The sequence below is a fragment of the Paroedura picta genome, chromosome 13, assembly GCF_049243985.1.
Source record: "Paroedura picta isolate Pp20150507F chromosome 13, Ppicta_v3.0, whole genome shotgun sequence".
Taxonomy (NCBI): domain Eukaryota; kingdom Metazoa; phylum Chordata; class Lepidosauria; order Squamata; family Gekkonidae; genus Paroedura; species Paroedura picta.
This window is the reverse complement of record NC_135381.1, coordinates 3903190-3929821: the sequence shown is the minus strand read 5'-3', so window position 1 is coordinate 3929821 and position 26632 is coordinate 3903190. Positions and strand designations below refer to the sequence as shown.

General features: G+C 47.7%; 1 protein-coding gene across 3 annotated transcripts in view; it reads left to right on the top strand.

Moving 5' to 3' along the window:
- Positions 1-23968, top strand: part of SCARB1 (scavenger receptor class B member 1) — a 43522-nt gene extending 19554 nt beyond the window's left edge. The window contains exons 8-13 of one of the 3 annotated variants that reach the window (XM_077309351.1): positions 1336-1454; positions 8672-8745; positions 10711-10762; positions 11579-11725; positions 18206-18315; positions 22659-23968. In XM_077309351.1, the coding sequence (XP_077165466.1) occupies positions 1336-1454; positions 8672-8745; positions 10711-10762; positions 11579-11725; positions 18206-18315; positions 22659-22740 (584 nt within the window). In that variant the 3' untranslated portion in view covers positions 22741-23968. Of the gene's footprint in view, positions 1-1335; positions 1455-8671; positions 8746-10710; positions 10763-11578; positions 11726-18205; positions 18320-22658 lie in introns of all 3 variants that reach the window. The other 2 variants (XM_077309353.1, XM_077309352.1) reach the window with 2 other exon arrangements.
- The last annotated feature ends 2664 nt before the right edge of the window (positions 23969-26632 follow it).

Here is a 26632-nt window from a genome sequence, read left to right as displayed (position 1 = left end):
CCCTCACATGCAGCCAGCAGGGTGACCTTGGGCTAGTCACAGCACTGATGAAGCTGTTCTGACCAAGCAGGAATCTCAGGGCTCTCTTGGCCTCCCCTCCCTCACAGGGTGTCTGTTGTGGGGAGAGGAATGGGAAGGCGACTGTAAGCCGCTTTGAAACTCCTTCTGATAGAGAAATGTGGCATATAAGAACCAACTCTTCTTCTTCAGTAATCTCAGGGCTCCCTCAGCCTCAGCCTCCCTCACAAGGGTGTCTGTTGTCGGGAGAGGAAAGGGAAGGGGATTGGAAGCCACTTTGAGACCCCTTCGGGTAGAGAAAAGCGGCATATAAGTACCAACTCTTCTTCTTCTTCTAGGTCAGTTTGGGTTGGCTTTCCATTGGGCAGGGCAGTTCCGGCTTGGGGAGCACTTTCCAGTCACGGCCACCTTATGGGGACCCCCATGTTGGCCAGGCTTTTTCAGCCAGGGTTTTGTGAAACCCTGAGGTTTCTTGACGGCCCCGGTGTCAGAATTCTGTTGTTTCTGACATCATTTAGCGTTTCCGAATGGGTGGGGATTAATTAATCTTAAATATATTTGAAAGTGAGTTTAAGGGGTTGGTGTGAACTTTTCAGAAAAGGGGGGACTTCCCCTGTTCTCAGCCTTGGAAACGTGGGAAAGTACATTTGGCAGGGAGGATAATAATTACTTACAGGAAGATAATAATATTAGAATAAAAGACTGAATTCATTTTTATAGCCAGGCTTTCTGTGGTTGACTCAAGGCAGGCAACATCAGATAAGAACAATACAGAAATAATAATCGTATAACAAACGGAACGATTAAAAAAATTAAGGTCGCAAATTACTAAAATTATGTTGAAGGAGCCGACTTTACAACTTGGGGTTGTGGTTAAGAGCGGCGGCTCCTAATCTGGCAAGCTGGCTTTGATTCTCCGCTCACCCCCGTGCAGCCAGCAGGGTGACCTTTGGGCTAGTCACAGCCCTAATAAAGCTGTTCTCACAGAACAGTAAGTACCATCCGGGCTCCTCCACCCAGGTCCCCTTCCCTTCCCAGCCCCCTCAGGCCTATCCTTGGTCATTTTGGGAAGTGGGGGGGAGAGACAGGTCGACATGACCATATATGATCAGATCCCCCAATTATTATTTAACAATTTTTTTAAAAAATATATAAAAATTAACTCCTTCCATTCAGGAAACCCTTCCAAGGCTGTTGAATAAACCCTAGTTGAGTAAACCTGTACTATAAGAATGATGGGAGACAGAAAGGTATGAACTCTGTCCACCCTGCAAACACTCCAGAAACAACCGTGCTCTGTTTCCTTTCTTTTTCAAGACGCACCCATATTCCTGTCCCAGCCTCACTTCCTCAACGGCGACCCGGAGCTGGTGGAGGCCGTGGAGGGCCTGCACCCCAACGAGAGGGACCACGACATGTTCATGGATATGCACGCGGTGAGCTAACCGTGGCCCCCTCCGCTACGTTCCGTGCCTGTCCCCTTAGCGATGGCATCGCGGGGACTGATTCTTCTTCTCCGCTGGTTGCTGTCTGCTGAACGGCTGATACAAATTATTCTGTCCAGAGCTGGCAAGTGGAGAGTTAAGGAGGGCTTTTGTCTAGCAGAGCTTCTGATTGGCTGGCGGAGATTTGATTGGCTGTCCGTTTCTTTAAAAATGGCCGCCGCTGCCCCTTCAGCAGAAGGAACTTCAATGAGTGGCGGAAGATAAGCTGTGGCAGCCATTTTGTGGCTGGCTCCGTCCCCTGCAGCAGCCATCTTGCAGTGGCGCTCAGGGTTCTCCCTGTAAGGCGGATGAGGGTGAGAGGGAATGACAGGCCTGGAGTCAGCAAACAATCTTTGTGGCAAAGCAGGAATTTAAATCCTGGATCGAACCGATTATACTTTAGGGCAGGGGTGGCCAAACTGTGACCCTCCAGATGTCCATGGACTACAATTCCCATGAGCCCCTGCTGTTCTTAACCACTACACTAGGCTGGTTCTCACAATCCACCTTAGCCCTTTGGGAGTCGACTCCCCTTTTGGTTTAGATGTAGGCAAAGTATTATAATTGGAAAACCTTTTTAACGATAGTATCGGGTCAAAAATCATATAAGCTCTTTAATTTGAAAGAAACAGCTTGGGATAAGACCTCTCGACAAATTAGAAGCAACATTATTAATATCACATAAGTCTCCACAAGGAAGATTTACTTTATCCATTTACAAAATAGTTTGAGGAGTTCTAATAATTTTCAGATTAGATGGAATAAAACATTAGGGAATGTCGTAAATGAACAAGAACGGAACTTCCTATTTTCTAAGGGGTTAAACTTGACCATAAGTTTTAACATTCAAAGAAAACCTGCTAAAAATGATATAAATGTGGCAGCTTTCACTCAATAGATTACAACAAATGTATAGTTTAAAGGAGGAGGAAAGCAGCTGGAGGTACTGTGACAAGGGACCAAGCCCTATGAAGATAGGTTGAGGGACTTGGGAATGTTCAGCCTGGAGAAAAGGAGGTTGAGAGGGGACATGATAGCCCTCTTTAAGTATTTGAAAGGTTGCCACTTGGAGGAGGGCAGGATGCTGTTTCTGTTGGCTGCAGAGGAGAGGACACGCAGTAATGGGTTTAAACTTCAAGTACAACGATATAGGCTAGATATCAGGAAAAAAAATTGTCACAGTCAGAGTAGTTCAGCAGTGGAATAGGCTGCCTAAGGAGGTGGTGAGCTCCCCCTCACTGGCAGTCTTCAAGCAAAGGTTGGATACACACTTTTCTTGGATGCTTTAGGATGCTTTGGGCTGATCCTGCATTGAGCAGGGGGGTTGGACTAGATGGCCTGTATGGCCCCTTCCAACTCTATGATTCTGTGATTCTATGATTCTACAAGGAAAGAGCTGACTTCTTCCACATTTGGTGGGAATGTCCTAGAGCTCTTTTATATTGGGACAAAGTGGTGCAAATTATATCACGTAATCTTAAAATAAAGATAACATCAAACCCAGAAAACGTATTATCGAATTATTTTTTCCAGAAATACAGTCAGAGCAACTCCCTGTTGTACTTCATATGCTAACATGGGCAAGACTTAATTTTGCCAGATACTGGAAAGAAAAGAAATCTCCAGACTTAATTACTTGGTGTAATAACATTAATGAGGCTTTCTGATCAGTCAGATTAACAGATATTCAGAACAATAAAGAGATGGGATAGTTAGGCAGAATGTGGAACCAGGTACTTTCCAGAATGCGTACATGCAAGAAGATAGATCTTGATGAACGGAAGGAGGTCCTAATTAAAGTAGGGGGATAGTTGAGAGGTCATCGTCATGGAGGGTCAATTGGTACTATTATTCCTGAAAGCGTCTCCTTTTTAAAACGCTTCTTGAATATACATTTTGATGGAGCAGGGATTTGGTGCGTGTTTTAGAAAGGGCTTTGTGGAGGGCATTTTTTTCCTGGACTTTCAGTGTTGGTGGTTTATCTCCTGATATGAATACATGCGTTTATGAAGTTTAAATATATATAAAAAATTGCAAACCCTATTGAGTTAAACCCCACCCAGAACTACAGAACTGCTGGTAAACCGAAGGAATTGCAATCCGGTCTCTTTGCACTCACACTTGATCTAATCTCTTTCCCAATTGATGGTTTGTCAGGGATTCCATAGTACAAGGATGTCTTCAGTTACTGAGCTGATAGAATTATCTGTAAAACCATAAATCAATTAGGACTGTGATTCTTACATTGGGGCGAGGTAGTTCAAGAGCACCAGAGCTTTGTAAGCAGGCAGGATGGATGGGGCCCTCCTACGAGCAGTTGAGGGTTTAATGTCGCTGCTACTGGCACAGATCAAGAGTTGCAGAGAAACTGGGAATGTATAGTTGCTTCTATCCACAGCATTTTTGTCAATGATTACAGTGGCCAGATCTGTGTTTGGAAATAGTTGGAGACCTTGGGGGGGGGATGACCCAGGAGCAGGCAGGATTTGGGGCAGAGGGGGGACCTCAGCAGATGATGTTATGGAGCACACCCTCCAAAACAGCCACCTTCTCCAAGGGAACTGATCTCTGTAGTCTGGAGAGGAACTGGAATTCCAGGGGATCCCCAGGTCCCACCTGGAGGCTGGCATCCCTGACCCTCAGTGGGGTCCAAGGCCACAGAGTCCCCCCTCCCAAGCAGCCCTTTTCTCCAGGGGAACTGATCTCTGCAGTCTGGAGAGGAGCTGGAATTCCAGGGGATCCCCAGGCCCCACCTGGAGGCTGGCCTCCCTGCCTGAGAAGCAGCCATTTTATGCCAGGGAACTAATCTCAGGAGATGAGCTGGAATTCCAGGGGGGATCTCCAGGTCCCACCTGGAGGCTGGTATCCCTAACCCTGGCTCAGGAGTTCTAAGCCTTTGACAAAGGTGTTTTTTAAGCCTGGCCTGACCCCAGGATTTAGGGCACGTTGAATTTTCTTCTCTGTTTCTGTTAAACAGCATTTATGCTTCTTTTGCAAACACAAGCTGTGGGATTATTTTATCAAGAAGGAGAAATGGCCGAGAGAGAGGGTGGGGACTTTCACCTGCTCTTTTCTTGCTGGGAAGAAAACAGAGGTGCTTATGAATGCTCTTTTGCAAAAACGGAATGGGTGTTTTTTTCCCAGCGAGAAAAACAGCAACGGGACAGAAGGTTAAAGTTCCCTTCTGGCCTATGCCAAGGAATCCTGAATGCTGCATCTGATGAAGGAGAGTAAACGTCATTAAATATTTAATTCAATGGTGGGAATTGGCCAGAATTACAGGACTTCTGAATGGCCCTGGGAGGGTTTCCTGAATGGGCGGTAATTAATTAATTTTAAAGTACGTATTTAATGGTTAGACATTTATCTGGTGATGTGACCACATTTTTGTCATGTTGCCTGCCCTCCCCCCAATGGCCAGTGCTGGGCCTGGAGGGAAGGGGGGGGGGGCGGAGGGGTGTGTGTCCACAGCTCTGCTTCCAAACTGTATTCTGCACTTCTGGGGTTTCTCAAAGCCTGAAGGACGTTTCAGGGGCTTCTTAATGGTAAAAAAGTTGAGAAAGCCTTCTGTAAGAAATCAGCAAATTAAATCTATCTTGTTACCATCTTAACAGGTCCCTTCTTTGTGTTGTGGGTCCCTTTTAGGGAATAAAGCAAAGAGTAATATACGTTTTACTTGCAAGGGTGGTTTATGGTGGAGAAAGATATTTTTAATTTCGGTCCTTTGATGATAAACATGCTTGCTTTAGCTCTTCAGGCTTTCGTTGCCTTTAAAAACAACAACAACGTAATTTTGTGTGTGTGTGTGTTTGTTTTTGTGTGTCTATGTGGGTGGAGAAGCCAACCAAGGTCAGGATTTTTGCATTCTCCCTCACTGTCTCTGGCTTTTGCACATATAATTTGCTGTTTGGACATAAATTAGATCAGAATTTAAAGACACAGGTTGCCTCAATTTGTATATATACTTTTCACTATTTTCTGTTATGCAACCCCCGTTTGCAATTTTTTTTATGCATACACTTTGTGATTTAATACTAGTAAATCCAAAAGACTCTTCTAGACTCTTAAGAAGAGCTAGTTCTTATATGCCACATTTCTCTACAACGATAATCTGACACCACTGAAATGAAACCAGAGAAAGAAACACGCTATTTCTGAAATGACAGTTTTTGTATATTTTGGGTGCTCCCCTTATGTGGGTCTGGGACATAATCTTGGTGAAAGGATCGTGCATTTAATACCTTCTGGCCAGTCTTCTCCCTTACAGAGTTGTTTGGGGTATCAAAATGGATGCAGAAGTGCTGCTTGGACTCATGGGAAGAAGGTCAACGTGCCATACTTGCAAGGAGGGCGTTTCCTTCTCCAAGGAAGGAGACATTCCCTTGTCACTGGAGGCTGCTGAGGGAGCTGGCGACTCCGGTAGAGGAGCTATCACGCTTGCCCTTTGAGCACCAGCATTCTGCTAATTTAGATAATTTAGATAATTCCGGGCGTTCTCAATGCCTGGTGGTGGATCTTATCAGTCCGTCTCTCTTGCTTTTTATTGCCCTTCACATGTTCGTTCTTCCCTCTGCTGTTTTGGCCTCCTGGTTCTCCTTGAAGTGGAAAACGGACTGGAGGGCCACGGGGAGGGATTCAGGTGGCTTTTTGAGTTGATGGCTCAAACTGATTATCTGGTGTGTGAAGATGACCCAGAGGGAATGCCCTATAAAGGGGTGTCTCCACGTCTTGCCACATCAGAAGAAAGGTGTCCTATCCCAAGTTGGCCCACTGGTCCATCCAGTGCTGGTGTGGGGTAGTTTGGAGACATCCAACTTGGTGTAGTGGGTAGGAGCGTGCATTTCTAATCTGGCGAGCCGAGTTTGATTCCTCGCTCCCCCACACGGAGCCACCTGGGGGACCTTGGGCTCGCCACGGCACTGATAAAGCTGTCCTGACCGAGCAGGAATATCAGGGCTCTCTCAGCCTCACCCACCTCACTGGGTGTCTGTTGTGGGGAGAGGAAGGGAAGGCGATTGGCAGCTGCTTTGAGACTCCCTTCAGACAGTGAACAGCGGGTTATAAAAACCAGCTCCTCTTCTTCTTCAGTGGAACTGGAAGCCGGCAGCCGCTTGAAACGAACGGTTGAGACGGAGTAGGAATTGCTCTTAAAAAATAACAGGGCTTGTAATCCTAATGGATGGATTGGGAGTTAATCTATGAGGCCTGATTCATAATCTGCAGGGAAGGAAAAAGGGTGGTGACATAGATGGGTTTGCTTCAGGCTGCAAGCGTTCGGCTCTTTTTCTCATGCCTTTTTTTGTTAAAAAAAATATATATCCATGCAACTAGCAATTCTGCTCAGCAGAGAGGAAGGCGGAGAGCTTTTTTCCCTGTTTTGCTGTAGGGTGATTTTTGTTTTAATGGAGGGGAACTTTCCAAAACCGCATTCCTCAGTAGGGCTGCCAATGCCAGTGCCCTTGCGTGAGTGAGAGGGAGGGAGGGAGGCAGTCTCACCTCTGCCCTATTTGACTCTTTCCTGGAACAGTCTGGTTCGGCTGGACAGGACAGGGGCTTCTCTGTTTGGAAGGAAACGGGGAGACACAAGGCCTCAGCAAGCCTTTTAACGTGTTGGCTGGAGCCCAGAATGCCGTGGTGGGTAATACCCGGCGTAGGATAGGTTAGGATAGATTAAGGGTGACTTTGAGCCACGTTTTGGTGATGAGAGCCATAGTGTTTCTCCTCCTCGCGTCCCACCGGACAATCTGTAGGACGAGTGGGTTTCTCGGCCGCACAGGGAACGGGCCTGTTCCTTTATGCAAAGGGGATTTTTGGTATCCTTTTGTCTGGTTCCGGAATCTACTTATCTTTAGCATCAGTTCGTCAAGCACCTTCCAGGATGCCGGAGGGCCAGTGGAAGGCTCTCTTCTTGGAACAGTGTCAATAATACACGGGTGGCAAAAGCCAATGATTCCTCCACAGCGATCCTTGGATGCCTTTGGATTTCTGCCAAGGGGCAGTGGCCACAATCCCAACATGGCGGGTGTTGCCACACGATACCAAGGAACACTTTAAGGATAAATAATAGCAACTTCTTAGAACTGGCTTTCACAACCAGGGTTTCGTAAATTAACAACTTGCTTGCAGATAAATATAATTCTATTTCTTACATGGTGGCCAGGTTTTGCTACATTGGCAGCAGAGCACAAAAATCTTTGGCTAACGTTGATGCTGAATGTCCTAGCTGTTAAAATGCTGTAACAATGTATGTGGGGTTCTTTATACTTTGATGTTGGTCAGTGACCTTAAATAAATAATCTAATCTAATCTGAATCATTTGTCTATCTCCCGAGACTCAGGGCGGTTCACATGGAACGTAAGACACAATACATTAAACGCGGTACCTGTGTCGAGTAAATATGTATCAATAACAATCACAGCAACAACAGAAGATAACAGTTTGAACAGGATTCCTGGGAGGGAGGGCACAGGGGCTCTGTAGATGTTGCTGATTTTGGATCAACCTCAACCAAATGCCTGGCGGAAGAGCTACCTTTTGCAGGCCCTGCGGAACTGTTTGAGTTCCGTCAGGGCCCTGATTTCCTCCGGGAGCTTGTTCCACTGGGTGGGGGCCAGGATAGAGAAGGCTCTGGCTCTGGTTGAGTTCACGTGGGCTTCTTTTGGGCCACCAGCCAGTTGGCGGTGGAGGAGCGCAAAGCTCCTACAAAGCGCAAAGCTCTTTGAGGAGCATGGGCTGAAAGGTACACTGGCCCCTGACTGCGTGTGACCTTTATTAAACATTTATTGGGTGATAATAGCCAATGATGGGCCTGGAGGGGGTGGGAAGGGGAAGGGCCCTGGGTGGGCGTGTCCACAGCTCTGCTTCCCAGCCATATTCTGCCTGATTGTGCCACTTCTTGGGTTTCTCAAAGCCTGAAGTACATTTCAGGGGTTTCTCAACAATAAGTTGAGAAAGGCTGCCTTAGAATTTCAGGGCACCTGTTCATCTGCACAGCCAATCAGAAGCCCTGGTGACCTAGCTCCACCCACTGCCTAAAAGCACTTGGCAACCTGGGAAAAGGGGTTGGTGGGTGCCTTGTGGACCCCGGGCCTAGTCCATTGTTCCACGGACAACAGCGATGGATGTTTGTTTTTGATTCCTCTCTCTCCTCCTCCTCCTCCTCATGCAGTTGACCGGCGTGCCAATGAACGTGTCCGTCAAGCTGCAGCTGAGCCTCTACATCAAGCGGGTTCCGTTCATCTCGTAAGCCGCTGTCTCTTAAGCTCCTCTTGTTCCGAATTCCCGTTCCTCCCTCCTGACTCCAGAGCAGCCCGTGCGTCCTGGCGTGCGTCCACATGTTTCCAGCTCACGGCTGATGCTTTGGGGATTCCCCCCCCCCCTCGTTTGTGGAAGCACATGGCAAGCCGCTGCAGGAACCTCATTGATATGTTCCATGTTCCGTTTCCGCACCGCCCCTCCCTGCAAGCTGGCTCGGGGCGGCTTGTCATAATAGTAAGACGGGTAAACCCAGCTTCCCTCCCGCTACCTTCCTCACCGACCCTCTGCCACCAAGCTAACGGGACTGGGGATGGTCTAAAATTAAAGGGGAGGAGCCAAGGAGAAGGGGGGGGCATAGAAGTACCAAACCGCGATGCTTTTTAACCTGGAGCTGAGTGACAGCTTTAAAAGCATGGCCTCTTAACTGGCTTCTGAGTGCACCACAGGTTTGCAAAGCGTTAGGAAGAGGTGTGGAACGCAGTGAGAGAATCTGCTTGGCATCCTTTTAAAATGTAATGAATTTTCCCAAAGGAAAATAAGATAGAAAAAGTAAGGGTAGTATGTGGGGCGGGGGAGAGAAATACCAAAGAGATTACAAATAGTCTGAAGCGTCATTCCCTGCTCCGATTGCTATAAAACCCTCAATTCTATTGCAGTTCAGATCAATTGCTCTTTATCTCGAGTTTCCCGTTCAGTTATTGTTTTACATACATTACCATTTGAAGCTTCCTTTAAGCCAGGGGTAGTCAACCTGTGGTCCTCCAGATGTCCATGGACTACAATTCCTATGAGCCCCTGCCAGCGAATGCTGGCAGGGGCTCATGGGAATTGTAGTCCATGGACATCTGGAGGACCACAGGTTGACTACCCCTGCTTTAAGCAACGGCCAAATTAGAAACCCTCCTTCTTTTGTCCTCCCCTTATATTATATTGATTGGTTAATTTTTCCAGCATCATAGCGTTAACTGATTTTCCAACACCACCCCTGCACATTTAGTGCCTCTAATCTCCCAATTTTTTCTTAATTTATTGGCCAAAGGCTCTAAAGCCAAGATGAAAAGCAGCAAAGAGAGAGTGTCATGCCACAGTTAACCTTTTGCTTTCCCCAATATGCTATTGTGGAAATCTTCGCACAGGATGTTGAATAAGTGGCCCGTATCGCATTATTGAATCTATCTATTTCTACGCCTGTAGCGGTGTATTATTTGTTTAACATAGTTCTAGTCCACAGAATCAAACGCTTTATAGTCATCCGTGGATAATAGAGCCATTTCTACTTTCTCTTTTTGCAAATACTATGACAAACCCATCGTTTCTCTAAGGCCCATTCTGCACACGCTGGATAATGCACTTTCACTGCGGTTGTGTGGCTGGATTTTCCTGTGCGGAACAGGAAAATCTACTTCTAAAGTGCATTGAAAGTGCATTATCCAACAAGTGCAGAATGGGCCTAATAGCATCACCCAATACATCGCTTGGGGACAAAAATCAAATTGACCTTGCTATCTTTTTAAAACTCCTGTCACTTAGAACAGTCAACATGACATGGATGTCCAAGGATGAGGCGTGGCTGCCATGGAAGAAATGACGCAAATCCGTGGAGCTTGTTTTACTTGGGCATACGAAGGCCGGCTAGAGATGCCATGATTCATACTCTGGACTGAACTTGTCAAAACATCTGGGCCGTGGAAACTACTTTGCACCTGCCTTGTGCTTGTGGCAGTTTTGACTCCCGTTGGCTGAGTTGGTACAGTCAGCATGGAATGTTCGCAAACATTCCAGCACACGAGGGAGAACTTTATTGTAAAAGTGCGAATGGTTTAGTTTCTGTGAGGGAAAGAAAAGTTGTCAGTCTGGCTGTCATGGAAAGCTTTTTAACATGTGGTTGAATTTTGGATCAAAGGTACCGGCTTACATGAATAATTTGAATTGTGTTGCTTTATCTTTCAGTCAAACAGGGCGCATCAGTCCTGTCGTCTTGCCTATGCTGTGGTTTGAAGAGGTAAGTATGTACGTAAGCAGCTGAAAGTTCAATGCAAACGAGATCTCCGGAGAATTTCAGTGATTGTATATGACGATTAGCCTTGCCATGAACTTCAGTGACAAATCGCTTTGTGGCCCACATTGTGCAAGGCAGGGGGGAATTTGTACTCAAGGTTGCAGTGTCCTCGGCCTTGTGATAAGCTTATTTTTAAAACTTTTACTCAACACTCGGCTAAGGAGATTATTAGCCATGAATCAAGCGTATGCAGTCAAGAGTTTTGCTGTAGGCAGGAAACTTCCCTGCTGTTTACGGAAGGTTTCGAACGCACCAAACCCCCCCCCCTGCTTTCTGCAGCTGAGCTTGTCATTGGTTGACCTGCGATGATGTAATAGAATGTTCAGATATGGATAAAGGGATCAGCGGTGGAGTTTTTTTGAAAACCGCCTGTGAAAAATGAGATGGGGGAAAAATTCAGAGACACAAAGGGAAGCTGGGTCCTGTTTCCAGGAAATGAGGATGTGGAGGAGATTTGGAAGCTGTGGGGCAGAGACCTTGTTGCAAAGCACGGTCAAACCGGTGATTGTGCGTTCTGCCCATCGCAGTGTAGACTCAGGAGATATCTACTGGCGGCGCAGGGTAGTGCAGGGATTTATTCTCTCTGTCTAAAAAGTTTTTTGTTTATGAGTATTTTTGTATGTGTTGTATTTTTAATAAAACAAGTGTCTAATGGACTTTGATTATAATGATTTTTAGAATTAACCTCTTTTGGTTCCAGACCACGAATGTAGCCATATCAGGGACGAAAACCAGTAACTTCCTCTCTTTTTTGGGCAGCGTGGCATGATTGGGGAGAATATCTTCAACAAATACTATGATATGGTGGTGCTGTTGCCGGCTGTGATGGGATACATAATGTACTGCATTGTCGGTCTCGGAGGCTGCCTGCTCATACTTACGGCTTTCCTGCTGATCCGGAGCAAGGTAGGAGCAAGCGGGACCAGCCGGCGTCTGAAATCTTGGTAGCTTTGCAACGGTATCCTAAGCGGAGTCTCGCCCTTGTAAATCGGTCAAAGCCTATAGGGATAGAATCGTCGGCCTCCGCTTAGGACGGCGTCGCTAGCCCTGCAACCTGATTACCTCTCAATCGCCAATCAAATCTGAAATTTGCATCCTTCATTTAAATCGGCGTCTAGATTTTGCTTGGAATCACATCTGCTTGAGTGGGAGAGTTTATAACATGGTGATATCCGGGGGGGGCTGAACTACACGAACAGCAGAACTGGGTGTGTGGGTGCAGACCCAATCGCTCCGACCTCCTGTAAAGACCTCTGTGTGAATATTAATGACCTCCAGAACATCCTCTTGTTCACAGCCCAGCTTGGGCCTTGGCTTCCTCAACTGAGTCAATCCCCATCTCCTGTTGGCTCTTCTTTTCCTCCCGACTTCTGCTTTTCCCAGCTTTATTGTCCTTTCCGGTGACACTTGTCTTCTCGTAATGTAGCCACTCAGCCCAATCAGCTTGGCTGGCGGGGAGGGGACTTCCTCCCCCAAAAGGGAGGAACACCTGGCGTTTTAGCAACATGCCTACATGACTTAAACGTGACCCAGAAATGACATAAGCACATCAGGAATAGCAAGGTGCCGATCTGGTTTTTGGGCAAAACCTCTATGGTAGAAGCTAATTCTACCATAGAGTTTTTGCCCAAAAACCAGACTATCACCCCCAGTGTACCCTAAGTCACTTCCAGGTCATGTCAGAAGTCATGTGGGCATGCTGCTGAATCGCTTGATGAAACTGTGAGTTCCTGGTAAGTCCACCCCCCATCCCCAGGTTGCTGCTATTTCCAGGGTTAGAGTTCCAGAGGTGTCCACAGACTCAGAAAGGTTGGAGGACCCCCGAAGCTAGAGACCGGGCTAAGAAAAACAATGTGCTTGGACCCCCAGTTCTCCCGTTAAAGCTTGAAGGGAGCGTTTCTTCCGTCGTTCAAAAATAACATTTTTGCGTAGACCTGGGAGTACACCCATCAGCTTGCGTGTTCAGCAAGGGATATCAGGAAAAGGAAGGCAGTGGAAAGCAGAGAGCGTCAGGTTTTTCCCGTCAACTCCCAAATGGAACACAGGGCTGACGCCTATCATCGTAGGAAGAGGGTGGAGGAATCTGAGAAGAACAAGGCCTTGCGACACCCGGCAAATTCTCTTGGGCAACAGAGGCTGCCATTCGCGTTGTGATAAGCCTTCCTCCTCCAGGGCTGGAGTGTGGGAAAGTGCTTGGCTTCACGTTGCTGGGCTGTCATTCAGGAGTGCTGGAGGAACCGTGGCATCCTTGGCTTGTGCTTTCCAAAACACCCTTATCTGATGTATGTGGGTGCTCAGGGCCGACAAGTCGCCCCTAGTTCATAGCAACCCTATGAATTAATCCTAGAATCCTAGAATCATAGAGTTGGGAGGGGCCATACAGGCCATCTAGTCCAGGGGTAGTCAAACTGCGGCCCTCCAGATGTCCATGGACTACAATTCCCAGGAGCCCCCTGCCAGCGAATGCTGGCAGGGGGCTCCTGGGAATTGTAGTCCATGGACATCTGGAGGGCCGCAGTTTGACTACCCCTGATCTAGTCCAACCCCCCCTGCTCAACGCAGGATTAGCCCTAAGCATCCTAAAGCATCCAAGAAAAGTGTGCATCCAACCTTTGCTTGAAGACTGCCAGCGAGGGGGAGCTCACCACCTCCTTAGGCAGCCTATTCCACTGCTGAACTACTCTGACTGTGAACATTTTTTCCTTATATCTAGCCTATATTGTTGTACTTGAAGTTTAAACCCATTAACGTCCCCAGAGCGCCCTCCAGTTCGCAGGCTCGCTTGGGTCTTGCTCGCGGAGAGCCGCGGTTTCTTCAGTGCAGTCCATCCCCTTCCGGTCGGGTCTTCCTAGCTTCCTGCGGCCTTCCAAGTTTTTCAAACATGCCAGTGACTTTCGTCTCTTCGGAATGCGAGCAAAACACTCGAACTGGAGTTTGCCTTGTGGGGCAGAGTCCGGGCCCCGTTTGATTCAGGACCCCCTTGTTTGTCTTTTCCGGCAGTCCACGGGATCCGTCAAACTCTTGTCCCCACACCACCCTTCAAAGGAACCTGCCCTCAGTGTTCTTCATCCTCCAGCTTCCCACGCATAATAGCACGGATTGCCAGAGCATGACTTAACTTGATCTGGGTTGCCGGCATCGCGGTCTGGCACTCAACGGTCCTTTCTGTCTCCTTCGTGGCTGCTCTTCTCAGTCATCGTCTCCTTACCTGCTGTATGCTTTTTTAAAAAAGAAAACTGTGATATTTAAAGGCTGATCTCTGGACTGCAGCCCGGCCACGTTTGGCTGGACCCTCCTTGGTGGTGGTGGTTGGGGTTTTTTTTTGCACTGAAGGTGGCAATTAGTTAATGGGCCTCTGCAACTTCACCGAGCGATGGGCTTGCCAGATCCTGCCTTGTCACAAAATGTACCTTTAAAAAAGCTTAGCTTGCAGATATCGGTGCCACAATAATTGTGTCGGTCTTTTGAGGTGCCGTAGCCCTTGCTGTTTTGAGTCTCAGTGCATTGCTAGGTACACATTGCTAGGACAGGCCGTGCTCTTGCTGATTACAGACCGGGAAGCCTCTGAGGGCGGGTTTATTTGCAAACTGGACATTTCTAGGATTTGCTTTGCCTTGTTTCTCCCTCACCTTGAACCTGCGGTCCATGCAATCTCAGCCTCACCGGGGAAACCGCCAGAGTAAATCTTCCTCGATGCAGGATTTGTTAAGCCTTAAATTGGCTGTTTGGTCTTCTGCTTTGCTTCTCCGTGTTCGGTTTAAGCCCCGTGTCTGCCAGAAAACCTGATGGCGCTTTGGAAGTTTCCTGTTTGTTCTTTGTGTAATCAGGATTTGGAGGAGGAGAAGAAGAAGAGCTGGTTCTTAGATGCCGCTTCTCTCTACCGGAAGGAGGCCCAAAGCGGCCTCCAATCGCCGTCCCTTCCCTTCCCCACAACAGACACCCTGTGAGGGAGGTGGGGCTGAGCGATCTCTGAGAGAAACTGTTCTGCGAGAACAGCCCTAACAGGACTGTGACTAGCCCGAGGGCACCCATCTGGCTGCATGTTGAGGAGCGGGGAATCAAACCCGGGTCACCGGAGGTCAACCGCCTCTTGTCCCCAGTGAATCGTAAAGGCTCTAAAACTCATGTTTTAGAGCAGAGGTAGTCAACCTGTGGTCCTCCAGATGTTCATGGACTACAATTCCCATGAGCCCCTGCCAGCAAACGCTGGCAGGGGCTCATGGGAATTGTAGTCCATGAACATCTGGAGGACCACAGGTTGACTACCCCTGTTTTAGAGCACACGTTAATCAGGAAATTATTGAGCTTCTGAGGAACCCATGCAAGGAATTTTAGCTTTGTAGAGTGACCATGCTTCTGCTTTGAGCACCAGCCTCCTGGTTTGCATGGAATGCTGTGCTCCAGGATTGGCATCTATTGTTCATAGATGACAAAGGAGGAAGGCTCTGACAGCCCTGTCCCCTTCCCTCCCTCAGAGGCCAGATTTTCCCTCCATTTTTCTTTCTGACTGGTCTGTTTTCTTCTTTCCTGAAGAGCTAAGGCTGCTGCTCTGTCCCGGGAGCACCTTTGACTGCTGGCTCAGCCCAGGAACCAGAGGGGGAGGGTCAGGGATTGTCCTTTAACTTAAAATCACACACAATGACACTTGGGGCATTTTGAAATCCCAAATCAACATGTATTATTCAGCATAGAGGGGGAAGGTCAGGTGAAGCCAGGGGTTGAAGGTTCTGAGGTAAATCAATATAGATAACGCTGAGGTGAAATCTGTTTATGCACAGACTTTAGTTCTGCTTCAGTCTCACGAGGGTTTCTAAAGGGCTCTGAAGTTGTTCATAGTTCCTCAAAATCTTTGTGCCGAGAAGATTTTGTTCCAGCCTTTTCCAAACACTCCAGCGTACTTTCTTTGAGTGTTCTTGGACTCGTTCGCTTTCTAGAAGGCTGGAACAGTCCACAAACCTCTTGTTTCATTTTATTTTATTGCATTTTTATTTTATTGAATTTTTATACGGCCCTGCCGCGTGGCTCAGGGCGGTTTACAGTGAATTCAGAGAACAACACAAAGAATACATTCAAATTTTAAACTTGTAGCATTTCTAACATTTCAATAACTTTAATGATATAACCATTTCAGCAGAACATTTGTTTATATAACCATTATATAACCATTAACAACAGAGCGGAATACTTCTGAGAGTATTTCTTATTGGTTTTATTCATTTATTATACTAGATGTAAAGCCCGTCGTATCTGTAAATACGCCGGGCGCTAGCATCCCCCCCCCCCCCCCCGGCAGCCCTCCCGACAGCCGATTGCACCAGATTGCCCCTCGCCGAGTATGTTGGGGGCCGGGCTGGCCTCTGTTTCCGGTCCACGGGCCAATCAGGACGCGCACAGCAAAGCTCTGCAAAACTGCATCATTCTCCTGAAGCAGAGATGCGACAGGCACACCCATCTGCCCTCAAGCTCCGTGAAGGTTTGCTTCATGGGGTTTTCAAGACAAGGGATGTGCAGAGGAGTTTTTGCCATCGCCTTCGTCTACAGAGCAGGCCGGGTCTCTTGGGCAGCCCTCCCATCCACATCCTGGACCATCTTAGCTTCCAAGCTCTGACAGGGTCCTCAGACCGGTCTGGGCTGCCAGGTCTGTTGCTCGGAACGTATACTCCAGCCCGAAGCAGCGGGTAAACTCCTCGGAGCACAGGGAAATATGTACCTTCGCTGCCTCAAAGGAAACTTACAGGGGCCGGTCTGCTTCTCATTTGTTCCCACTGAAGTTTGAGCATCCTCTGGGACGGCTCACGCCCGCAAGTGACCCCGTGACATTCGCCACTGAGGACCAGCCCATTGTGTAGTCCGAACAAACGGGTTCAGCGCCTTTCCCTGTGCTCCGGCAGTGTACTCATTAAGCTCTGACAGTGGAAACAACGAAGAGCGTTTTTCCTTTCCTGCCCTGCTTTCCTAATCTGCCGTTGGTGTAATTGCACCATCAGACAGAGTTCTTCGTCTTGGACCACCGCGTCTGCTGGGTGTCAAAAAATGACATAAGCCTCTTTTCGGATGTCTAAATTCGTTCTTTATGATCCTTTGCAGCTGAATTCCACAGCTGCTGGTGACTCAGGGCCCGGAGGGAATGTTCTGTTGTTCAACCACAAATGGGAAATAATGTATATTTTTTTCCTAAGCTGTTAAGTGCGAGTGCAATTCTATCGCTAATTGAGCCATTTGAGAGCGGTGTTCGCGTTGAAACCCCTTAACGTTTGTTTGTTTTTCAACCAGAATAGGGTGATCCAATTTCAATTGGGATTTCACCTGCCCAAAAGATCCCTTAGCTGATGTATACGGTTGCCAGGTCATTCCTTGCAACTGGTGGGAGACTTACCAGGAGGAAAAGAAAATCCCTGGCCATGCTGCCAGCGTCAGACAGGAAATGATGTCAGCTTGCCAGCAAATTTGGGGCGACTCCATTTGGAACATGTACTCCAACACAATATGAGTTGGGCAAAAACTCTTTGGTGAAACTGACCTCTATCTTAGAGTTTTTGCCCGAAAACCAAGGAATGACCCAGAAGTTGCTGGCCTGGTGACATCACTTCCTGCAATGTAGACTAAGCCTTCCTCCTACTGCTAACCTTTCCTGTCGGCCATCTGGTGGGGAACCCAACACCGAGACGGTCTGGCAACCCTAACACAGGGCCCGCCATATTGAATTCTCAAATTGCCTCTGACCTTGACGTTCTCTGTTCAAAAGCAAAGTTGGCCGTGGAGTTTGGATTTTGTTGGCACTCAAGTTAAAAAAACAAAACTTATTTTTCACCCTCTGGAGCAATAGCTTGATTTCTGCCATGTTTTCAGGCAGCTGCAGAGCAGATCTCCCATCAGGAAACCAAAATGTTACGTAAAAGTGCTCTGTGAAATAAATTAAACTTTAAAATTGGACCCAGACTTGCTGCTTCAGACTAATCTGGACTGGATGAGAGTCAAGGTGGAGGCCTGCAGGTGTAGAATTGCTTACTCATATTTCCAAAGCTTATTTAAAAAACAAAAAAAAAGGATTCCCCTCTTTAAACAGGATCTCAAAACACAAAGATGTGAACACACCGCTTTCACCTGGCTCGGCGATTGATTCCCCACCCTTCAAGCCTTCTGAATAAAATTTAGCTCTTCCAATAGAACTGCAGCGGAGATGCCCCTGCGGAATGAAAACAAATTCGGGGCAGCCTCTACCAATCAGCTCTCCCATGCCTTGCCGTGATCTCTTTGAAGCTTCAACCCTTTAAATAATTCGCCCTCCCTCTTGAAATGATGATTGGCTGGCTTCCTTCTTCCCAAACTTTTACTAATCCTGGAAGTACAGCAGAAACAGTTTAAACCAGACTGATTATTTTCTAGGGAATGTGCTGTTTGTTTTGGAATAGTAATAAGGGGTCAAACCTTCAAGAGGTCAGCGAGGCCTCTGCCAAGAAAACTGGACCCTCCACAAAGGAGAAGGCTGTGAAACTGTAGGTGGGTATTGGGGGGAGGGAGGAAGGGGGGGGGTGAAACCAATCCTAAAACTTAAAACTAGCTTGATCAATCTCTTTTACTGTAAATCCGCCTGTTTTTGAACTGCCTTTGTATTTCATTTTCGTAACTGATGGTTAATTAGCCGTTTTCACCTTGTCGTTTTAAACATGCCCGTTTTAGTAATCGTCTGCGAGCGGAATTTATTTACTTGTTTTTACAAACCCACTCACGTCAGGTTGGCAAAGCACAGTTGAGCCGCTGTTGAGGGAAATGGCTTTCTCCTGATGTCTGGACCCTCCTTCTGAGCGTGCTATTTAAAACGTCCCCAGCACCCCCTACCACGTGGCTCCCCCCCACCCCACGATCTTCCGCAGACTTTTTTTTTTTTTTTAACATTCTAGGTGATTTTTCTCAACCAGGATTATGTGACGGCCCTGGAAGAGTTCCCCAAATGGGTGGGAGTTGATGAATTTTTTGTATAATTTTTTAAAATGTTGAACATTTATTGGGAGTGGTGGTGACCATAAGTGGTCATTATTGACCTACTCCCGAAATGGCCAATGATGGGCCTGGAGGGGTCGGGAAGGGGAGGGACCTAGGGGGAGGCATGTAGCCAGCTCTGATTCCGAACCATATTCTGCACAATCATGCCACTTCTGGGGTTTTTCGAAGCCTGAAAAATGTTTCCGGGGTTTCTCAGTGGTAAAGTCTGTGCTAAACCACTCTAGCACTTCAGTGCTATAGCAATACCATAGAGATGCCTCGATTCCTATCTGGGCAGGCAATACTATGGTTGACGGATTGATGGCCAGATTCCGTCTACGGCCACTTCATGGGCGAGTGAAGCTAGGGCATGCGTAATGAGTTCCTTCTTGATGCTCAATGAACTCTCCCAAGGTTTTGTTCTATTGATTTGTATACCGCCCCTCTCGGACTAGCCGTCCCGGAGCAGTGAACGGCCAGGGGCACACCATTCCACAATAAAATGCATGAAGCATCATAAAACCAACTTCACGATTAATTTAAAGTTTGAAAGTGCTGCCTACAGCTGGGATTATTTTCTGTCTATTATTTGGCTTTAATTCTGTGGCTGACTTTGAAAAAGAAGAAGAGTTGGTTCTTATATGCCATTTTTCTCTCCCTGAAGGAATCTCAAAGCGGCTTCCATTCACCTTCCATTTCCTCTCCCCACAAGAGACACCCTGTGAGGGAGGTGAGGCTGAGAGAGCCCTGAGATTCAATCTGAACAGCTTCATCAGTGCTGTGGTAAACCCAGGGTCACCCAGCTGGCTCTGTGGGGGGGAGCGGGGAATCAAACCCGGCTCGCCAGATTAGAAGTCCACACTCCTAACCACGACACCAAGCTGGCTCTGTTTGGACTGTGTTTGATTCCCCCCCTCCCAAAAAAAAAAACACCCCTTCATGCCAGATTGGTAAAGAACCCTTTTTTGTTTGGGGGAAGCCTGTGATTCTTTCCATATGTGTTCTGAATTTGTTGGCAGGCCCAAAGCAAGATGAAGCCAAGAGAAAATCCGTTAGCTGATTAATAACGAAGAGAAGAAAGCAGGCTGGCATGGAATAAGTCTACGTCCTTTAGTAATAAAGTCTCTTACACTATGAGAGCCAGAACGAGCCCTGTGCGAGAAAGAAATCTTTGACGCTAACAAAGCAATAATATCAGTGTCTATATGCCTAAAAATTATCCTCGGACATTAAGGTATATGAATGTATGATGTTATGCAGCATACCTGTAAGGAGTGTGGTCAGGTTTTTACCCAACAACTAGGAAATTACTGTAAGCATCTAGAAAATATATCGCTATAAAATACGATATTTGCAGAAAACCAAAACATGTTGCCAAAATGAACCATTTTCAACAGCTTACCTAACAGTATCAAGTTGCCCAAAATAAGTCCAAAAGGCACCCAACAATGCAAGGGGATCTCAGTGCTCTATTAATTGGACCCGATTAGTAGAGCTGCATAAATGCTTAATTACCTAAAAACAGTAACAGCAATATATTTTCTAGATATTTCCTAGAAGTTCCTAAGAGTTCTTGTGTAAAAAACTGACTACACTCCTTCCAGGTCTATTATATATATTATATATATTTATTATAGGGAGTGGCGGGATATAAATCTAATAATAATAATAATAATAATATTGGTCTCCCGCCCTCCCCTGAGGCTCAGGGCGGTTCACATAAAAACAGGGAACAATTCATGTAACACAGTAGCTATAAACAATCACGATGCAGTGATAAACAATCGCTGTATCACATGCATTCATATACCTTAATGTTCCATGATAAAATTTATTAATACTGATGATTCAGCGCCAGCTTGCATTCCTCCCAACACAACTCCCAGCAGGGTGTTTCACGGCAGGAGGGTGTGGGGATGTTTGTTCTCAATGTTTTAACCACCTTATCGCCTTTGTTCGTCAGCAGGGGTAGTCAACCCATGGTCCTCGAGATGTCCATGGACTACAATTCCCATGAGCCCCTGCCAGCAACCGCTGGCAGGGGCTCATGGGAATTGTAGTCCATGGACATCTGGAGGACCATGGGTTGACTACCCCTGTTCTTCAGCACTCAGTCTTCCAGGGGCATGCTGCCTCTGAATGCTAGCACTCCTTTTCAGCTGCCCAAGCTGGGAGCGGTCGGTAGAGCTCTCTGAGGTTAGCGTGCCCCCAAGCAAGCGGCCCGTGTCCCGGGCAAAGGAATTCCAAAGAAAATCCTTTACAATGCTCTTGTTTGTTGGATTTGGCAAGCGCACCCCTGAACAGGATGCCAACAAGCTCTAGAGCTCCCCAAACCTGGAGAGCCAGTTTGGTGTAGTGGTTAGGAGTGCGGGCTTCTAATCTGGCATGCCAGGTTCGATTCTGCGCTCCCCCACATGCAGCCAGCACTGATAAAGCTGTTCTGACCGGGCAGTGATATCAGGGCTCTCTCAGCCTCACCCACCCCACAGGGCGTCTGTTGTGGGGAGAGGAATGGGAAGGCGACTGTAAGCCGCTTTGAGCCTCCTTCGGGTAGGGAAAAGCGGCATATAAGAACCAACTCTTCTTCTTTACCCAGGCTGGGTGTTTAGGACAAAAAGAGGTTGGAGAAGGAAGCAATCATGAGAACCATTCAGGGCCTAGAGGGAAACAGCTTTCTAGCACCTTAGATTGGAGTTCCAGGTGGGTTTTGCAGGTTTAATAGCATTAGCTGGTGATAAGCAGCAGATAAGACCCAGGTGTGGATTTGCCGTGGCAATGAGGGATGCAGGGAAGACCCGGGGAATTAAAAAGTTAGCAGGGGGCTTGGCTGCGTGGTTGCAGCGTTCTCCTCTGGCTCTCAGGCTGGCTTCTGTGCTGCTTATTTGCTCATACGGATTGCCCAACCTGCGTTCTTGCAAAAAGGCCGTTAAAATATCCAGCCGCTTCTGCCCGCATCACTTTGAGACAGTTTCCGAATTGGGGTATGTGTGTGTGTGTGTTACTCTTGCACGGGTGACGTAGCTAAATTTTTCTTACCAGCTCTTTTTACTTCTTCAGCACTTGTCTTGGTTATACGGCTTGCGGGTTTTTAAACCCGAATAAAGGCAAAGATCAGTGGTCCGATATAAGGGAGGATGGGGGGGGGGGGCTGTTCAGTCGCTGCTGAAATTCAACTTGGTTGGAAAATAAAAACCAAGCCAGCAAGCTTTAGTTTTGCTTAGCCGCAGCTGGGCAGCGCCCTCGTGTGGCGACAATTTGCATTTTTCCACGCCAGGGGGAATTTGGGTCACCCCAGCAGAGTACGTAATAGCAGGGGAGGCCAAATCGTAGCTCTCCAGATGCCCATGGACTCCAATTCCCATGAGCCCTTGCTGCCAGGGACTCATGGTCACTATAGTCCATGGACATCTGGAGAGCCAGGGTTTGGCCACCCGTGAAATATATATAAGCTGTCACTGAGCAGAGGGGATGTTTCACTACCGTTAGGTACGGTTGCCAGCCTACAGATGACAAGTAATCTCCAGGGGGAAATGGCCAGGTTGGAAGGTGTGCTGCATGGTATTGTTGTTTGGTGTGAAGTAGTGTCTGACCCATCGCGACCCCATGGACAACGATCCTCCAGGCCCTCCTGTCCTCTACCATTCCCCGGAGTCCATTACAGTATTATGGTCCTCCAAATGGCCAGGCATTTCTTAACCCAGAGCTGGCAACCCTATCAATGTGTGTGCAGGTTATTTGGGGGGGGGGGGCAGTGGCAAAATCTTTGAATTTTGTAGGCAGACTAGCTCTGCCTGTGTTCCATGCACAACGTTTCAGCCGTCCGGCTTCCACCAAGGTGTTTTCTTGCTTCCCACAGGAAGACGCTCCGAAGAAGGCCCTGCCGACCGAAGGCCCACAGAACGGCGGACCCCAGGACCCATCTTCTACCCCACTCTTGAAAAAGGACTTGAACCCCAGCGTCCCCGGGGACGACTGACACTGGACACTTTAGCTTTGCAACGGATGAGCTGCGTGGAGATTCTTTTTTTCCAGGACACGTGACTGTTCAGGTACCAGGGGGGAGGGATAAATTAGCCCTCTGGGGCCCAGCTGGAAGGGTTCCAGGTTGCCTGGGTTGGAGCACACAGGGTACATTCAGCCCCTTTCTGCTGAGGATCTGTCGCAAACGGCCGGGCAAATTCTCTGCAAAGAAATGCAGAGTTTCAGAGGTGGTCTGTCTGCCCCTGGCGGCTGGGCGGCAAACTCTCTTCCTGATGACTAGTACGGCGATTCAGTGCCCGTACGTCTTTTTTGCACTGAAGGGGTCCTTTTTCTCTGAGAGCAAGGCAATGGGTTTTTAAGAAAATATCTAGGGCTACATGCTGAGAACAGCCAACTGGATTCTCAAGCGTCCTCAGCACTACCGGCCGTATACCTGCCTGCATTTGCAGCACGGCCAAAGTCTCTTTTCCTGCTGTAGCTCCTCACATGGTTTTGGCTGGCACCTCTTCCACCTGGAAGGGAGCCCGCCACCGCTCCTCTCCGTGCCCCGAGACATTCCTGCTCACGGAAGCTCCTGAAAACTGCCCCCAAAGGCCGGGGCCCCAAATGCAATGTGGGTTCAGATGAAAGCAGGAGAGGGGGAGCTGATCCCTGAGTGCCTGGGGCAGGGGGTGGGGGGGTTGAATCTCTGCCTCTGGCACGTCCCCCCCGTCTTCCAACTTTTGCACTCCCAAATAATGGATCGCACACTGCCGGTTTAATACTTCCACTTTTTTAAACGTTTTATAGCAACTGAAAACTTAAAAATGCACTTTTTGTAAGCTATTTTTAGTGGCGCAGAAAAGGGGTGTTGCATTCTCGGGTTTTTATGTGGGCCCTTCACTTTTATGAAAAGCAGGAAAGAATTCCTTGCCTCAAGGAGCAAAGCAACTAAATGTTTCCTAAAGGAAAAAAACAAACAAACATTCAATGTGCTTTTTCCTAAAGCGCCCCGGTTCTTTTTCCCAAATTTTCCAGGAACGACCTTTCCTTTTTGAGCACTGGTAAAAGGTGTCTGGGGTTTTTTTGTTGTTGTTGTTGTTTGCCAAAAGCCAAATAGGCTGCTCAAACATTCCCTGTTCCGAATTGCACTGTGAAAATCTCCATGTCTGGATTATGAGAAAAATAAAGTAGTTGTCAAACTTCCTGGCCTGGGCTTGTGAGTGTCCCAAGCAGCAGGGCGAGGGAAGGAGGTAGACGATCGCTAAATTTGGGAATGGGTATTTGGGAAGAGGGTTCAGCAGGTGGAGGTGTTTTGTTGGGAATAGCTAGGGGTGCGTGCGTGCTATTCTTAAAAAAAAAGATTCTTTAAAGAAATTGAGCACATGGCACTGTAGGAAATGTACGCTTTCCGGTGGGGAAGCTTAAATTGGAGGGGGGAGGAAAAAATCCTTTCGTGCATGCCTTTGCATTTATATCTCACTTTCCTTTCTGGACGGGACTCCAAATGGCTCCTTGCTCTCCCTTCACCTCTCACAACAACCACCCTTTGGGGCAGGCCAGGCTGAGAGATTGTGCCAGGCCCGGGGGCATCCATGTTGGAAGCAGGGATTCGAACCCAGGCCGCCCCGGATCCTAGTCCTCCAGTGTATTCACCACACCACATTGGCTCTCCGGGAAGCGAGCGTGTTGAAGCTCCCCTAACAGCGGAGACGCTCCTTGCCCCCGTTTTAAGGCGCTCCGTATGTGTGAAAGAGATAGAGAGAGAATTGATTAAGGCCAAGCCAAACACCACAAAACCCTGCGTAAACTTTGGAGCACTTAAGAACTCTTTATCGGCCTCTGTGCCTGATAAGAGTTCTGGAGGAGCCCCCGACCTTGTTTGCACGCTGTTTGGGTTGGCCTTAAAACCCAGGGAATAAGGACAGGTGAGAGCCCTGGAAGGGCTTCCCAAATGCGCGGGAGTTAATTAATTTTAAATGTCATTTTTAAACGTGTTAAACTTTGATTGGGCGGTATGGCCCTATATGGTCATGTCAACCCACCACCCACCCTCCCAAAATGGCCAGTGATGGGCTTGAGGGGGGCGTGTCCACAGCTCTGCTTCCCAACCCTATTCTGTGGGATTGCATCACTTCTGGGGATTCTCAAAGCCCGAAGACTGTTTCAGGGGTTTCTTAATGGTAAAAAAAATCGAGAAAGGCTGACTTAGAGGGTCGCTGATTCTTAATGCAACGGGATTTCTGAACCCAAGGGGGGTAGAGGAGGGAAATGCTGAGATGCAGTACAGCCACTGTCCACTGGGTGGAGATGTTGGTACACAGGAGCAGGCAGCTGTGCCCAGGTTGCTCAAGCCAGCCCAGGGAGGCTGGAGAGGATGTTCCCAGGGAATTTGAACACACAAGTCCCTCGGGTTTAAAGGGCACGTGGGTGGTTTAAAGGGCACGTGGGTGGTTTAAAGGGCTGGGACAAAGCTAGAAGCAGCGTCCCGCAAAACGGCCGTTCCCTTTTTTGTGTGTGCCTTGAACGCTTGGCCATTTCAACAGACGTTGCTCACCACATAGTGGGATCCCCAGAATAGGAAAGTTTATTATGACTCGCGATGGACGGATGGTTGATAAGGCCAGCCGAATTGGCTGAAGCGGCCAAGCCGAAGGCTCAAACGAAAGAAGATCACAGTATTTGTAGCTGCCCGGAAACAGTTTCTGGACTTCCTGCATGATGCGAACAAAAAGGAAGAGACGGTTTATGGCTTGGAGAGCTACGGGAGAGGATGTCAACGTACAGACGGGAGAAGTTTTAAATTATTTTAAAGATTGTCAGAGCAATTTGGTTTATATTCATAGATAAAATCGGAATCTTTGTAGGTTTTTTGTTTGTTTGTTTGGCATTCTGTATTTTAGTTCTCGTTTGTATTCTGTTTTAAAATCTCGAATAAAAGTTAAAATTTTAAAACAAAAATCCCCAATGGTAGCATCCATGGGTGTTTTGTACCAGTCTAAACATAAGGAGCGAAGGGTGAAATGCCCAGAAGTGGGGCAAGAGAGGGAAAGTCACAACATCGGATTGTGGTGTGTGGATCTGGGGATTTCCTGGCAGACTCGGGTCTGGCCGCCTGCCTGGGTTAAAACCAAACTCTGCTTTGCTCCTACAGGGGTTGGATCCAGAGGAGAAATGCATCCTTCCATTTCTTCTCTCTGCTCTCTCTCCTGTCCTGGGATGTGGCTCAAACCCATAGATTCTTTTTGCACTACCTGTGTGCTGCATCCGTCACTTTTCCAGAGTCAGTTGGACGTGAGTTTGGGGCTTCAACGGAGCCCATAAGCTCAACAAGATTTCAAGAGTCAAAAGGCTCCTTCTGTTGGATGGGGTGAAGACGGTGTTTGACAAAAGGAGCTCCGTGTCTCGGACGTTCACGCCCTGGAAACCTTGGTCCTTTGAGGCTGAAGCAGGAGAAAGGGATGGAGGACCGAAAAGAGATTTTTTTAAAATGCTTTTGTAGCAATTTAGAATAAGCAAGGAACCTTCCTATAACCTTGGGACCTGGCTAGCCCAGGTAAGTGTCATCCGGTCAAATCTTGGAAGCTAGGTAGGGCTGCCCGTGGCTAGGGCTTGGATAGGAGACCTCCAAGAACTTGGGGGGCAGTTCCTCCAGTGAATAGTAGGGGTCAAGAATACTAGAGGCAGAGGTACACAAGGGCAAATCACCAACTAGTTTCCCTTGTCCGGCTGCCGAACAATCCTTGGATCTCCCGTTGACGGTAGCTGGTTTCTTGCACTCTGCCTTTTCCTACCGAAAGAATCTCCAAGCACTTTACAATCACCTACCCGTCCTCTCCCCACAACAAAAAACTTGGAGTAACTGATAGA